Below are 17,755 nucleotides of genomic sequence, written 5' to 3' on the forward strand. Positions count from 1 at the left end.
TAGGCTTCGTGCACAATTTACGTAACGCCTCGAGGGGGGAAGGGGTTGAAGTTTTTGAGATATGTTACGTAACAGATTGACCAAAATGATAAAAAAATAGCAAATGAAAAAACGAATTGCTGGTAAATAATTAATTAATTAATTTAGCTTTATTTAGGAGGCTTTCAGCCTTAGGCTGGTTCGCCTCCAACGCTGGTAAATAAATCCAAGCAACCCTTGTGTCAATTACGATTTTTATTTAATCTAGAAAAAAGGAAGGGAGGTGAGTGAGTTAACGTAACGTAATTTTAGGGAAGGGGAGTCTTGTCAAGCGTTATTTATTGTTACATAGGGAAAGAGGGTCCACAATCCAGATTTTTTGCGTTACGTAATTTGTGTACCACGCCGTATACCGTTGCGATACGTTAGAAGCGTTAGGTTCCAATAGTTGTGTATGTTGAAGCGTTTCAATTCCGAGCAACCTACAGCAATCTTTATAAAAGGTGTCCTTGATGTTGGAAAAAACGCTGTAGAAAATTACCTATTTGATCGACCCTTTTCAAACTTTCAGACAATAAAATATAACCCATTAGTAAGCTTTTGGCATATTTATTTCATTTAACTTCAATACCATAACCGAACGCTCGCACCTTACGCTTAACTCCACTTAGGTTCTGTAACATCTTGTTGCAGCTTCTTTTGTACGGAAACCCACTTTTTCTTCATGTCTTCCTCAGATTTGACCTCCTTCCGATGCTTCCGTAGTGCCTGCTTCATAATAGCCCAGTATTTTTCGATGGGCCTTAGTTCCGGTGCGTTGGGGGGGTTCATGTCCTTGGGTACGAAAGCCAGAAGATCGTAGGACCGTTTTGTAGCTGCAACAGAGGAAGCAGACGCTTCTGTAGGCACCCCTTGAGGTAGATCTCCCCGTTTACAGTCCCGGTAGTCACAAACGGCGCACTCCGTTTGCCACATGAGTAGATCGCTTGCCAAATCATGTATTTCTTGGCAAACTTTGAAAGTTTCTGCTTTCTAACTTCCTCCGGAACATCAAACAGAACATTAGCCCGGAAGCTTCCAGAAGTCCGCCTTGACGTAATTCTCATCATCCATGATGAGGCAATGAGGCTTCGTCAGCATCTGGGTGTACAGTTTCCGGGCCCGTGACTTTCCCACCGTATTTTGCTGTTCATCACGATTTGGAGCCTTCTGCACTTTGTACGTATGCAGTCCCTCCCGGTCCTTGTCTCTCTGAACGAAAGACTTGGACAGATTCAACTTTTTGGCCACATACCTGACCGAAGCATTGGGATTCCACTTAAACGCTTTCACGACACGTTTATGATCCTCATCACTAATAGAACATCAATTCTGACCGCATTTCTCCTTCCGTTCGATGATCAGAGTTTCGTAGTAATGTTTAATCACACGATTCACCGTTGACTGCACGATTCCGAGTTGTTTTCCGATGTCCCGATGAGAGAGTTGAGGATTTTCCAGGTGCATGCGCAAAATCAGTTCGCGACGTTGCTTTTCGGGTGACGCCATTTTTTACAACTTTCGAAAAACTGGCAGTGATAAAAATACAGTGTAAACAAAACACTCTAAACTACTTCTCGCCAAATTTTCAAGAGGAAATACCCAATGGGTAATTTTCTACAGTGTTTTCTCCGTGATGCAATTTGATGTGGGACACCCTTTACGGCGGTAAGCAGGCACGGAAGATATCTCAGTGCAAATTTAATAAACCGGGATTGGATTGCTTCAATCCTGTTGATCCAGGAGTGCGCATACGGGCTCCATACGATTGTAGCAGCTTCCAGAACCGAACGACCTAGAGCGTAATACCAACAATCAATACGAAACTATCGATTTGAAATTGGCTCACCACTTTAGTAGCCTATTGGTCCCAAGCAAACGATTAACGTACCCTATTCTAGTTGAAATTCTATTACTACACTATGTTTGTTTTGATTCGCTATGAAAGTTTGACAGATAACATCAGGGGTGTGTGGATTCATGCAGAACATGCAGGGGTGAGTGAAATAGATTGGGACTGCTTGGGACCGTTGTTCTGGTACTGAGTGAGCCAAAAATAATAATGATTTTCTTCGGGACCCAGTGGTCTTAGAGTTACCTCTATGGTAATACCAACAATCAATACGAAACTATCGATTTGAAATTGGCTCACTACTTGACTAGCCTATTGGTCCCAAGCAAATCAAATAACGTACCCCATTCTAGTCAAAATTCTAGTACTACGCTGTGTTTGTTTTGATTTGCTATGAAAGTTTGACAGATAAAATGAGGGGTTCGTGGATTTTCCTATGTTTCGAGGGGTGCATCGATTAGCTTGGGACCGAAGATTGTACCAGAGCTGAGCTAAAAAGTTGAGCACGTTTCTTCGGGACCTACTAGGCTTAGAGTTACCTCTATGGTAATACCAACCGGTGGAAACTAACGATTTTAAATTGGCTCACTACTTGACTAGCCTATTGGTCCCAAGCAAACGATTAACGTTGTAACTCTTACCCGCTCCTGTGAGATTTTTGACCATTGACCACTAAATGCGCTTCCTGTCTCGATAACGAGTGGCTTAAGCGCCACCTCCGAAGAGGACCACTCGGCTAGGTTTAGTTTGCCCGGTAAGAAACCCAACCTCAGGGTGGGTTTATGTATAAAAGAGACCGAAATTAAGGTTAGGACAATCCAATAGACTGAAATCCCAAGAGGGATTGAGATCCTCACAGATAGAGGCCGCGTCAAACGGTCTTAAGCGAAAGTTGGTGCTTACCGTCGTTCTACCGAAACACAACAACCCCACTCACGTTTATCATCACTGGAGGAACTTCCCTTTCAAATTTCCTCTACCGATCCTGACCCGTGAGTGCGGAGACTGTTTTCCCAGGCAGTCGAACCTGGAGTAAATTCAGCTACAAAATAAAAATTACAACTAAAAACGCAAAAATAGAACGACGGCAAATGTGAACAATCTAGACAACCAAAATTAACATTACGGGGAAAGCTTTAATTTCACGAAACAACATTTATGTCAGTGCCAAATAACGGAAATGATTCTCTAATTTATTAGTGTTTCTAAACCTAGGTTTATTCACAGTACTTGTTCCTTTCCCATTTATTGTTTTGCTTGATAGATCTCCCTAATTGTGTGTGCGGTTGCCTAAACTAGTTCTAGCGATTGCTAGCCTATCCTGGTCTTGTCTTCGTGCTCATGTGTTTGTGTGTGAGGAGATTTGCATGCGTTTGTTTACTCACGGTACCATCGATGTCACCGCTGCTTTACCTGCGTTGGCAAAGTGAGGTCGGCAAAGAAGCACTCTATTGCAGCTAGCCACAGCAAAACACAATATTTCCTGCATCGTAGATAGAGTCGTCCCCCTCGGTTGGTACTGAAGTAGCGCCGATTGCCGGTGGCGCAGATATCGACGAGGGGTTCGTTGTCGATGAATACAGCACGTGGGGAGCACAAACATACTGTAGTACTAGAATTTAGACTAGAATGGGATACGTTAATCGTTTGCTTGGGACCAATAGGCTAGTGAAGTAGTGAGCCAATTTAAAATCGTTAGTTTCAACCGGTTGGTAATACCATGATTACTAGTGACATCACGCTTGTCCTTTTGTTGTGGATAGGGAACATTATAGATTCTTTCCACAGTTCTGGAAACTTTGCATGTGATAGTGAATTATGTACAATAATTGTCAACGGAGCACCAATCGAGTTAGCACATCTCATCAGTACAATTGAAGGAATTCCATCAGGTCCAGCAGCTGGGGAAGATTTCAGTTTCTGAATAGCATCAAGGACGTTCTGTTCCATCAAAGCTAAGTTTATATCTGGGGGGACGTGCTGTCAAATCAGCATACTGATCATTCTTGTATGAAATTGGTTCCAAACGTAAACAAATCCTGTAGGTTTCTTATGGCTTGTTTACGTTTAGAACCAGTTATGCGAGGCAGGCGACGATTGTTCGTATTTAACAGCCACCTTCCCCCATTGGTTCATATTGGACAATCGTTAAGCGGAACCTCAATAAAACTCAGTTGTAAATGAGAAACAGTTCAAAACAGGCATTGTTGATTCGCTAAAAATTATGTCATTTGAAAATATTTCTAAATCTAAGCCACCTAATATCACAGAGAAGGGACTATTCATTAACTACGTAGACAGTTTTTTGGGATTCTTGACCCCCCTTCCCCTGCGTAGACAATTGTCCTGCGTATATTAAATTCTGGTTATAATTATGCTTATATTCTCCTCAAAATTTCTTTGAAATCTTCATCGAGTATAAATATTCTTTAAAATGTCAGAACCAAGAACATTAGTCTATGTTCAAGACGATCTGGAAATATTGAAGTCTGACATCTTAAATATTTACCTTAGCTGCAGAATCTAACAATAAAGGCTGACTAAAGGTTAATTGTCCTGTAATTCGTAATTCAATAAGTTTGAAAAGTCCATTAATGGTTGCTTTACTTTGTAAAAATGGTTGCTTTGTATTAAAACTTCAAAGTCACAGCATTAGATGGTTATATATTTCTCCAGTTCAAACGAAATCTCCAACCTTCATCTTGATGGACTCCATTAACGCCCGCACGGTGGAAACGGACACGGAATCAGCGCTTTTTTCCATTTAGCCTGCATTTGTTGGATGTCCTTCGTCGAAGTCACTGCTTTGAAATTGCCCAGTATTTTTCGATTGGTTGAAATTCCGGGCGATTCGGAGGATTTATTAGCTTGGGGACAAAATCGGTCTTGTTGGCAGCATACCACTTCAGAACCACTTTGGAGTAGTTGCAGCTGGCCAAATCGGGCCAAAAGATGACTTTGCCCATATGATGAACGGCAATACACGCTTTTTCAGGCATTCTTCGATGTAAACTTGAAAGTGGTTGGCAACACTAGTTGACGTTGTACCTTATGGCCACATCTCGGATCGAAAGACCGGGGTTGGCTTTAACGCACCTCAACACCTTGCTGCGCAGCTGACGATCCCTGTTTCCAGTTTTTTCGTAGGTCCGCTGATTTTTTTCCACACTCAGGGTTTCCTTGTAGGTTTTGAGCACTCGACAAACTGTTATTTTTTCATCTTCAACACTTTAGCCAGCTTGGAACCGGACCACTCCGGATTCTCCAGGTGGTTGTGCACAATATTTTTTCTTCTTTCGAGTTCCATTTGATGTTATTTCTGAACGCGATCGACTACTTTGATCAATTTGCACCAGTTGTTCTCTACACGGTAACCGCAAAATACCCAATAATGACTAAAAAGTAAGCATTTTCGAGGGAAACTGGGACCACCCATTAAATAAGTAAAATTTTACCCATTTATGAGTAATTACAACTACAAAAACAAGTAGTAAGTATTCATTTTTGAATAACAAATACTCGTAAATGGGTAATATTTTTACTCCGGTTACCTTTTTGACGTTTAATCGTCTTTCTCTATCTACACGCAGAAAAAATTACCGTCGAAACAAAAATATTTGAGGTAAATTTAAACGTAAATTCAGTTTGTTCTGGCCACAAACATAAACTAGGTTGATTTCAAACGTATTCTACGTTTGAATCCATTGATAATAATGTTTAAAACAAAAATAATGTTACGTTTATTTTAAAAATATTCGTGTTGAAAATAAACGTGAATATTTTTGATTTATTTGAAAACTATATGCAATCAAAAATTAATATGTTTATTTTAAACATGCTTTTCATGTTTAAAATAAACAAACATATTTTGAAATTATTTTAGCATTTGAATGCTGAATAAATCAAAATAAAATGGATAGCAAATTAATGGAAATTCCTGCGATTATGGAAAGTCTGTGGATGTTTGGATCCGGGGGGCCGTCGGGGTGGGTGTCCGATCCGATCCAGTTCAGTAAAACTGGTGAAACTTTGTGATATTAGCGTCATTTTGTCGTTTATGACGCTGGTCCTCATACCGGCCTCTTTCTACGTTTAGTGTTCGGGGATGATCTGTTTTTCTTTCGACGTCGGGTGGGGGGTGAGGATGATATGGGGATCGGTATCAGAAACGACGGATTGCCGTTAATATTGTGATGTTCCACCGGTTTTGTCGAGCTTGGAACATTGCGTGGGTTTCCGGACCCTCTACTTCGGTTTCGCCGCTTGCAGGCCGTTTTCGGTTAAGTTTGCCGAATGTAAACAAGAAGGAAAAAAGGACACGCTAAAAATTGATTACCCAGGTTATGTATTGTTGAAATAAACATGCTTTTGAATTTATTCTAAACATACATATTTTTGTTGAGAACATGTTTGTAATTTACTTTGAACTATTCATATTTTTATTTAATAAACATATATATTTTTAACTTAAATGAACAAAATTTGGTTCCGTGTAGCACACATGGATGAATGAACGGTTTGTTTCCCACTAATCTGTTTCCCTCTTGCTCGCACTCGTTCGATTTAAATGGTGCATTAGTGTGCGCCGATTAAACGTCAAAAAGCTCTATAGAAGTGTAAACAAACCACTGTAAAAGATTTTTGATTCCCATCATTAGAGGCGCGTACCAATTTACTTTTAGGCAGCCTTTAACAATACTTCAAATTTGAAATATGTTGTTTATGTAATGGAAGATTTTCTAAGTCTTGAAATTTGTTCCAATAAGTCGAAAATCTTAAGCTTATTGTTTCAAGCTTCAGAATTTGAAAAATTGCCTGAAGTCTTAAGATCATATACTGCCTATATCGCAATATAACAAAACATGCCAGCTTCATGGCAACTAATTTCAACTTGACAAAATCATCGATAAATTTAATATGATTTTTTTTAAATATTTACATGGAAATAGCACTTCTTAACTGCCATTTTTTCAATTCCTTCTTTTTCCATATGGGACTGATATGGGATCAGTGTTGGAAAAGTTCGCGATACTTCACGAAATTCACCAAGGGAAAAGTTCGCGAGTCATAGTGAGTTTTCGCGAACTTTTCCATCACTGTATGGGATTATAGGCAGTATAGACAACCGGTCAGCACTCGTGTTTATTTCAGTTTCCGTGGGGACATAATTTATGATTAGCCCGGTCCCTTTCAAATTGTATCATTATTTATGTACGGCCTTATATTTGAAATGCAGATTCACATTCATCTAGTGATGGCCGATTTTTATTCGCATAATCGATTAATCGATTAACGAACCGAAAAGTAAAGTATTTGTAATCGGTTATATCATGCCGATATAAACATTAACTTCTCCACATGATCATCACCCATCGTTTCAAACATGTGCTGCACTCTCATTGGTGGAAAAATGACAGCACAGCGAACAAAAAATAATCGATTAGTTGTTAATCGATTAATTAAAAAATGGGACATCTCTGATTTTGGTGTGATTGTTTTGATCAAAAAGAGCGCACAATGTCATCTCTACACTGAAACAAATCGACATGCACCGTTTATTGGATCCATCTTCTAACATAGCAATGTCAGCAGATTTATTCATTCTCCCCCCTATTCTGCGAGTCACGTGACTCTCTCTCACCGGTGAGGTGACAATAGTCACCTCGTGTGAGGTGACTCTCCATTTGATTTGCACGGAGAGTCACCTCACACGAGGTGACCATTGTCACCTCACCGGTGACAGAGAGTCACGTGACTCGCAGAATTAGGGGGTCTATGTGATGATTGATAGATTCCCTTGGATTATCAGTTAAAAACTATGACTGCGATATGGAATGATTTCTATCGTAATTTCACATACTCAGTACTTGATAATACTTTGCTTCGAGCGTGGTTAGCGATAGATAAGATGTATATGAATATTGTCTGATATATTTCATGGTGAAAAACTGGTGATATGTAATGGGTGGGAACAGACATCTAGAAACTAATGGAAAATCATATACGTTTGCACTATGAGAAAATTCAGTAAAATATACCTGTTTTCATGATGAATATTGCTCACCAAAAGATATATCTTATAAGATAATTATGTTTATTTTATTGGACTTGCTTTTAACGATTTTTGACGTTCGTTGATATGTCGCGAGTAAACAGACATGTAGAAACTATTGGACAGTCATTTAACTTTGCAGTATAGGAAAACATGTACATCTCATTGTAATAGCTTTCTTTGATTTTTAACGTTTAAAGATTGTAAACAGATCTATCCCAATCATTATATAGTCATATAGATTTGCCTTTTAAGAAATCCAACAGCAAATATTTTTTTTTGCATGGTTTTCTGGGATGAATATTGCTCCCAATAAAATACATCTCACATGATTGTTTTTGATAAATTTTCAACGATGTTATCGTACACTCATTAAAATGATTAGTCGAACTAAATATAGCTAACAACAATGATACTGTATTGAATAATCCTTGTTTGTTAATGTTCCATAAGATAAGGGGTTCCGGAAAAGAATGTATTGAGATTGAAAAAAAAATGATTCTACTGCAATATTTACTTTGCTAAGATTCTAATTGTAAGCCTTCTACACACACTTAGAAATTATCGCCGACTTCGGTATTTTTTACCGAAATCTGAACAGCTGAACTGTTCGGTAAAAGCTACTTTGATACTAAATCTCTACTAAAATGACAAGATTTGATCATTTAAACAAGGTTGAACATGTTATGAAACTATTTTCAAATTCAATTGCCTTTAAAATGAAGGTCAAAGTTGTACCGAATGTTCAGTTGTTCTGATTTCGGTAAAATTTACCGAACACGGATGATGTTTGCAGCATATCTTTGATATGACACGAACATCAAACCGGCTAGACCTTCTGCGTTACATTTGCCGCAAAGATGATTCTGTGAAATGATTCGAGTTATAAATCTATTTAAACAGCGATGCATTTTGTGAATCTACAGGTGTGGAAAGATGCGTGGACATACCATCAAACGCTCCGACTTATGTATGAATGAATGTAACAATAATATGTGACGAAATTAATGATTTATATAATATAGTATAATGGAAAGATCTCACCAACTGCCTCCAATGTTAGCCAAATTTCTAATTTATAGATAAATATAGAATGATCGCACCAAAACTGGTTAACTTTCCCGGTCTCTTCAAAACTGCTATGAAATGAAACAAATGGAGACCTCCTTCGGTCGTTTCTTCTTGATGTAACTGCATCGGACGATTGGAGGTTTAATGGAGATTTCTTTTTTCGCAACTACCACTTGATCGGGGATCCAGCGGTTATTTTAGGGCGGCAACCCAATTTTTCTGTACATTACGTAGTATTCCGTGGATCCATTTGTCTAGGATATAACACCTTTGCCCGGCACCACCACTGGATCTTCATGACCGCTATCTGTCACTGTTTGCAAAAATATTTAATAGCAATTACCTTTGTTTTAACGAAAACAAATTTTCTTGCATGTTCATGGTCATCTGGGAGGAGGTTCGCGTCTTGTGCTTTTCCCAGGAACTGTTCGCGGCTACCAGCTACCGCCCGCCCAGTCTGGGGCGCATCCAACGAGGCATCCTTCAGATTGCTCGCATTCGACACAGGCGAAAGACCAGCAGCTGAGCACTTTTGCAAGCGGAAAACTACCTAGTTCACGGCAACGTCGGCTACCGAATCACCACCAAAACGCGTGACGGACACACCGGACACGGACCGGGTTGGAACTCGCCCACGGTGACGAGACTCTCGATAGAACTGCACCCCGAAAGTTTGGCATCAGAATTCAGAAAGCCCGGGAGGGCTCTATAGTACAATTTCATGAACACTTTAAACTCAATTACAGCACAAACAAAATATGATGTTTAAAGCAAAAAATTCCAAATCCTCGGAAGAAAAACACGCAGCAAAAATAAGCACGTCAGATTTCAAACGCGGCTTACTTAGATTGCCTGTAAATTAATGATTACCAATTCGCGATATATTCCACGTAATGATGACCAACAATATAAAACCATCCATGAACCTTACTGACTATCATAACCCTTACCATTAAAATTCTCAAACCATAAGTAAAAAGGTTTAATATAATTCCTTCTCCATAAAATGTACGGACAAAACAAGAATTTTGAATGGTAAAGGTTCTTAACAACTCATCGTTTGTAAGATTCACTTTAAAAAAACATAATACATAAGGTTAAAACTTTATCATACAAACGTCCATGTAAAGTTCCATAACCATTTCAGTTAAAGTTTAGCAGGGATTTTAAACAATTTTGAACCATTTTCGGTAAGGTCAAGTTGTGGTTTGCGTTTATGCGGGTTGCTCAATTGATTCAAAATGTAAAACATACGTTTTATTAAGCCTGCTGCCATCAAACCATGGTATTAGAAACCAAAAAGTACGGTGGTGCCCTAAATCCGTGGTTTTAATGCTTACAATATTTTGTTTTGTACGTGTGTGTAAACAGTTGTCAAATTTGTTATGCATTCGTAAAGATACCATACCAACGTTTGCGGTAATTATTTAGAAAAAAAAAATATTCAAGTTTATTCCAACTGCCCAGCTGCTGCGGGGAATTAGTACAGGTCACGGTATACAGTAGGTTCCTACCAACTAACAATTTTACCTGCCGATAAGCTTATACAGCCAAAATTAACCTTATGCAGCTAATTTTTGCTTGTATAAGCTGGTCGGCAGCTAAAATTGTTTATTTGGTAACTACTTAACTATCATGTTAAATTAAGATATACCATATATGATTCAAGGAATTTCGGAATTCATAAACACTTACTTATGTCACACTGTAACTGCTTACCATTCTGTTCCATAATGTATTACTACTTTGTTTTTATTAATAATCACTTTGCAGTATGCGTTTAAATAATACCTAAATGAGTGATGGTTTCCTTGCTACTGAATATGATCTTTATACCCTTTGTGTTCCTAACGATAACGATTTTTTTTCTTTTAACTGTTACTTGACTGGTACCTAGCATTATGCGTATGAATCGCCACCTTCATCTTCAATTTCAAATTGTTGCTTCCTAAGTTTTAAACTGCCTTTATAGTGTACTCCAAATGTACTTCAGTGATTCAATTTCATACTGCTCAATTTTAGGTTTTGTTTTTTTTTCAGATTTAAAACTATTTCATATTGATAGATTTCAACCATGTGCTTAAACTTTATTCAAATTCTGTAAAGATGATTTCGCTTTTTAGTTTTTCTTTCTGTTTTTTTTTTCCACTAACACGATTTGTTAAAACTATGTTTTAGCTTTAATTTTTCCTTTTATTCATTGATAGTGAGATGATATAGTTTTTATAACAAGGTGCATTCATTCGTGTTTGTAATTGAAATCTGTTCCTTAACGTTAGAGGCTCAATATCTATGTTTGAGGGAAAGAAACATCATTTGAGTGTACTCTTTAAAAGGATGGATGTTCTACTCTGGTGATAGAATAATTATATACAATTTTCGATTGTAGCTGTAGAGTTTCCTACTAACTGGAAAGGAAACAACTCTCGAAATAAATGGAAGGTAATTTAGCGTGCGACTAGTCTCTTTTCAGAACAAACGATGGCCTGGTTTAAGTAAAACAATTGAAATCACAATCATCTGATGTCTACTCATCAAATCGGAAAAGATTCAACTGCTTAAAGCTTGTTCGTATTGATATTTATGCGCCTAATTTACACATGTTGCTACACCGAAAACTACCACTTTGTTTGGAGTTACTAATTTGTATGTTAAAGCTACGAAATAGGTTGATTCGCGCTAGTCGGTGAGGTTAGAATCTCGGCAACTTTGGATCAAACAGCATCCAATGAGCTTTGACCAAAGGAAAGAAACAAAACGAGACTGCTCTACAGTTTTGCAAAAGATGGAATGTTGTAGTAAAATAATGCGAAGAAATGTATGGAGTTCTAATTAAATTGATCGAACAACCGTTTGCGATAGAGATGAGTTCGGGTTCGAAAGTAACAATCAGCCCATTGTCTCCTTCGAGATTATCTTTTTCTAAAATATTAGATAAATGCGATCGAGAGTGCTTACTATATCTAAACACGGTTCGGGTCCCAAGACCTAACAGAAGAAAATGCCTTCCAAATCGTGTTGAAGAGGAAATGATTTGATTGTTACTTCAACAAACATTCACCGTTTTCCGTGAGTTTAAGCTACTGTTGATAGATTAAGCTTCAATACTTTTTTTTTAGCGGCAGACTGCAACTTGAGCAGTTGTTAGTAGTAGAATAAAAACAAATATGTCGATGGGTGGGTATAACTGGACTAAAATAAGTACCATCTACTCTACAACCGGATGGACAATTTTGCATAGATTACAAACTTATCTTAGTAAAATTTCGATTATCTTACACGAACTAATAATCACATGAATCTTAACTAAAAATGAACTAATATGGATACTTTTTGATTGATAAAATCACATATACTTTCCTCGTTGGGACGCAAATATTTTAAAATAATATGTGTTAGTTAATTGGCAAAACCATTCGGACACTTGATAACTTTACTTTTTCTGAAAAAGTTTTGGCAAAAAAACGTAATCTGTGCTCTTGACATCCAATTCAGATAGCATTAAATCAATCTTAGTGTAACAGAAAATGCCGCCAGTTTTTATTCACCATTTTTTACGTCCTGCACGATGTTACTGAATTGTTCTCGTTTTGTCTAGAGGACCTTCTCATCATTTTACAAATAAATTATATTAAGAGATATAATTTGTCTAATTGCTATACTATTGCGCTCCATTCATCGGTTTGTCTGGTGGAGCTACACAATTGGATACCACCTGTCAAGTAGATTACTCCCCGGTGTCATCCCAGGATCGTTCTTCCATTATCCTATCAAAACAATCGGCCAGGAACGCATGCTGAAATGATACAAATGAGAAGCTCAAACCGGATAACCCACCTTCAAATATCGAACGCTATCAACTTACATATGGCGTGAATACCTTCACCCATCGTGGTGGTTTGTCAGATCTACTGTACTGGAAGCAGAATGCCATCGATTCTTCGTCGCTCTCCCAGCGCGAAATCGTGTTCCACTGCAGTTCGACGGTCTGTGCTTCGAGGGCACCGTCCTCGCGGCAAGCGTGCAACCGGAAGCTTTTCATACCAACAGCCGGCACGACATGGCCTTCCTTGCGACTGTCGCAAGCGCAATGTGGAAACACTAGGTCACCGTAGCCGGGAAGGGTCCGCGCCAGCGAGAGATACTCGTCCGCTTTCTTCGAATCCTGTAGGGCTTTGAGCTCGTACAGGCGCCCGTCGGCGCGGATGTTACCCCGGTTCACTTCGTCCACGGCCTGAAAAATGGAAGCGCAAAATAAAATGGATTTAATCGTGCTAAATTTAGCTCTGGTCTAAGTATGATTATGAGTATGATAATGTTCATCAATAAGAAAGTTGAGTTGTATCGCATTAAGGTAGATATACCTATATATATATATATATATATATCTTCATCGACTCTCTTTGACGACGGCATGGCAAACACGTTTCGTGCTATAACGGCAAAATATGGTGGGAAAGTCACGGGCCCAGATGCTGACGAAGCCCCAATGTCTCATCATGGATGATGAGACTTACTTCAAGGCGGACTTTCGGCAGCTTCCGGGGCTACTTTTCTTCACCGCCCAGCACAAGTTTAATCCGGAGGAAGGAAGGAAGCAGAAACTTTCAAAGTTTGTAAAGAAATGCATGATTTGGCAAGCGATCCGTTCATGTGGAAAAAACGGATTGCGCCGTTCGTGACTACCGGGACTGAAAACGGGAAGATCTACTTCAAGGAGTGTCTACAGAAGCGTCTGCTTCCTCTGTTGAAACAACACGAGGGCCCTACGATCTTCTGGCCGGATCTAGCTTCGTGCCACTATTCAAATGTTGTCATGGAGTGGTACGAAGCCAACGGGGTCACTTTTGTACCCAAGGTCATGAACCCCCCCCAACGCACCGGAACTAAGGCCCATCGAAAGAAACTGGGTTATTATGAAGCATCCCAAGGAGGTCAAATCTGAGGAAGACATGAAGAAACAGTGGGTTTCCGTACAAAAGAAGCTGCAGCCAGATGTTGTACAGAACCTAATGAGTGGAGTTAAGCGTAAGGTGCGAGCGTACGGTTATGGTATTGAAGTTTAATGAAATAAATATGCCAAAAGCCTCAGTTAATGGGACTGCAATGAAGATATATAATCTTTCATAAAGTAAATTACGAACTTGAAATAAATCATTTTCCTTAATTCAGGCACTTTGAAAATTCTACATATCTTGATCTTGTACTTGGAATACGAAACTGCTGTCGGCTTTCCTCATTCCCTTGAATTCCACAGTGACCAGGAACCCAAAATAGGTTCACTTGGTTTTGGCAGGCCAATTTTTGGAGTGACATTGCACATTCCCATACAAGTTTAGAATTACATGTTGCTGATTTTAAAGCATTTAGTGCTGCTTGGCTATTAGACATAATGCAGATATTCGAATGTCTATAATTTCTTCGCAAGCAAATTTAAGAACATTCAAGAATTGCTTGGGCTCCTGCTTGGAACACGGTAGGCCAGTAGCCCATAGATATTGAGATATTTATTTCTGGACCTGTTACCCCTGCTCCTACACGATTATCCAATCTAGAGCCGTCTGTATAAAAGACAATTGACCTTGGACGAATGTTTGGTCCCCATTATCCAAATAGCGATCCGCATCTGCTACATTGTAAAGACGATCGAAGTGATATTTTTTCCATCCAATCTTCATTTTGTATCGCAGGAGAATCAATATTGAACATTTTTAGGATGCTCTTGTGTCCTCTAAGATCACCTTCAAGGAAGTGCTGTGACCGGCGGATCCTTAATGCACTCCTTTCGGCTTCTAATTGAATAAATTGATGCAACGGAAGCAGATAAAGTAGAGCATCTAGTGCCATACTTGGTGTGCTGCTCATTGCGCCAGTTATTGAGAGAGTGGCTAGTCTTTGCAGCCTCCCCAGCTTCTCCTGAGCTGATTTTTCATTGGTTTTAGACCACCAAACCAATGATTCATAGGTTATTCTGGGTCTTACAATCGTCAAATAAATCCAGTGGGTCATTTTAGGTTTTAGTCTCCATTTCCTACCAAAAGTTTTTTTTTACTTATCCAAAGAGCATTTATTGCCTTACTTTTTTTTTTTTATTATAGTCACTTTAACACTCTTGGGTCATTCGTGACTTGTCCGGGGTGAGATTTGAACTCGTGACTTTGGCGTGAGAGGTATGGATGTCAACCACTAAGCTGGAGTCGCCCCATATTGCCTTACTAATGACTTGCTCTAGATGCGAATTCCAATTTTGTTTGCTGTCAAGAGTAACTCCCAGATAATTGACTGTGGTTGAAAGTTCTAAAATTATTCCTTTCAGTTTAATACTATTTAAGAACATTTTTTTGACGTAGGACTACGTCTTTGATTTCTATATGAGGGTACACTTTGTGAAAACCAAAAATAGAACATGTAACAAATTAAGAAAGATTTTGAACGTTAATAACTCAGCTGCCCCTGGTCCAATTTCAATAATTTTATCACCAATCGATCACCAATAATGGCTACGCATCGATAACAATGCTTCCGAATGTTGATTTTCAACTAGACACTATTTAAAAACTAGTAAATGTCCAGTATTGTCCAAAAGCGTCGAATTAACTAACAAATCCACAAATTACCTACATGCATATGCTGCTTCCCCAGCACAGTCGTCAGAGAGTAGTAAGTAGACGAAACAAGTCGAAGTGCGTGTTGTGGAATTGCGTAATATTTTGCACACTCATCGCCATATTCAGAACCAAACGCAAATTCTTCGAGATAACCGCCATCCGTCGTCTGGCTCACCGTGGCGGTGTCTGACGTATCTCCGGTCTGATTTCCGAGGTGCGCTGAAGATGTTCCTGAAAAATAAGATCCGTGATGCTGTCACCTACACTAAACACGCCAAGCGTAAGCGGCCATGGATGTAATCTACGTTTTGAAGTGACAGCACTCTGTTTGGTTTCGGAGGTTAAATCATCACCAACTTTGGCAACAAAACGGCTCTTTTCAGGGCCACCAAGCTACAAATTATTTTGATCAACTTTGAATCGCCACGGCCGGATATTTTCGATGGAAGAAACAACAATCTAGCATCTAATTCGACGAAGACGGCAGGAAACATTTGTGAAGCCGAGTTATTTACGAAAGAGAGTGTCGATGAAGAGAATCGATCAATGTAGATAGCACCTATTGAAAAGTGACGCGAGATTTGTTTTCCGTACTGAGCGCCAATGCTACCGACGACAGGGAGCCAGATCCCACACCTGGACCCTACAAATCGACCCATCAACTCAACCGGGGACCAACGGCTTTACTTCCCGAAGGAAGGCGTGATCAGAGATGTTACGCCTTAGAACATGCCGGTGGCGCCGACTGAGAACCAGGCCTGCTGGAGTGAGAGGTAATCACGCTAACCACCCGTGCCGATATCTTTCAAGGTGATATCACGGCGAATGAGATAGACCCAAATTTGAGTTTAGTTATTAGTTATCTCAGAAATAAGAAATAAAGTGCAGGAACTCCGCGATGAGTAAATTTGCCTCATGTTTTCCCAGGATTTTCCAGGGAAAAATTCCCGAATTTGTGAAAAGTAAAGATTGGATTTACTCAGTCTATTGGTACTACTCCGAGACTGAATAAAATTTTCGTCAATTTCCTCATTTTAGGTTTTCCACAGGAAACCATGAGACAAATTTACTCATCGCTGAGTTCCTGCACTTTTGGCGATTATGAGTGAACTAAACTCAAATTTGGGTCGTTCTCATTCGCCGTCTACGCAAAAGGAAAAGAGCCAGTGTCGCTACTTGATAGCAAACTACTCATAATGGGAGGAACCTTTGTAGCTTTTATACCACTTGGTTGCACATCATTCTGCTTTAACCTGAAATGATATAAAAGAGCGCTGCTGTTTGGCATTAGCTAATTTTCGCTTCGGACGGCGTGGTGAACAGCAATAGCAGCAGTAGGAAGGTGGTGGCTAGTCCACTCCTTCACACCTAACAAGCAACAATTGACTGGTCGTGGCAAATGAGGAAAAGGTCTGGTAAAGGAGGCGCCAAGCATCATCGCAAAGTTCTTCGAGATAACCGCCATCGGTCGTCTGGCTCGCCGTGGTGGTGTCAAACGTATCTCCGGTCTGATCTACAAGGTGTTCTGTAGGTGTTCCTGGAAAATGAGGTCCGTGATGCTGTCACCTACACTAAACACGCCAAGCGTAAGTGGCCATCAAGCTTACATCAGTAAAGAGTTGGAATAGAATTTATCTGTGCTTGTTTGTCCATATTCAGAACCACAAGCCCCCAACGACCACACTAAATGCTCTCCAGATTTGTAATCTTGTAACCAAACATGGAAGCAGGGGTGCAAGTAATTTTGATTGATTCTCTTAATCAACTTTCTCTTTGAAAAAAAAATACTACAAATTTGGTACGCCTACAATTCAAAAACGGAAAGAGTTGAGATAATAGATAATTGATCAATTAAAAGAACTAAATGCTCTTCACATTTATTCCGTCCACTAGCGGTCCTACGTCAGCTTCCGTTCGTGCCCCTAGGCACAGACCCTTCTACTTTTTTTTCTTCGTGTGAATGGTACAACAGTTGTTTTAGATGGATTAATATTTAATCCTTCGCTAGTGCACCACGATGAAACATAATTTAAAGCAATTTGCATTCTACTTGAAATGACATAGGGTTTTTGATCTTATTTCCGTCCGCGTACTTTACCTCTCTTTCCTGAACGAGTTTAAACTAAAAATGGAGTATTTCTGTCATTGATGACT

At 39.3% G+C, this 17,755-nt stretch overlaps 1 protein-coding gene across 2 annotated transcripts in view; it reads right to left on the reverse strand.

Moving 5' to 3' along the window:
* Positions 1–11,459: 11,459 nt before the first annotated feature.
* Snx27 (sorting nexin 27) overlaps positions 11,460–17,755 on the reverse strand; it is a 49,576-nt gene continuing 43,280 nt past the window's right edge. For both annotated transcript variants that reach the window (XM_065238349.1, XM_065238350.1), the window contains exons 4-5: positions 12,859–13,227; positions 11,460–12,789 (exon numbers count right to left, since the gene is read on the reverse strand). In XM_065238349.1, the coding sequence (XP_065094421.1) occupies positions 12,721–12,789; positions 12,859–13,227 (438 nt within the window). In that variant the 3' untranslated portion in view covers positions 11,460–12,720. The remainder of the gene's footprint in view (positions 12,790–12,858; positions 13,228–17,755) is intronic.

Source organism: Ochlerotatus camptorhynchus, unplaced genomic scaffold, assembly GCF_037179485.1.
Source record: "Ochlerotatus camptorhynchus isolate MF236.1 unplaced genomic scaffold, CSIRO-AGI_Acam_v1.1 ptg000767l, whole genome shotgun sequence".
NCBI classification, from domain to species: domain Eukaryota; kingdom Metazoa; phylum Arthropoda; class Insecta; order Diptera; family Culicidae; genus Ochlerotatus; species Ochlerotatus camptorhynchus.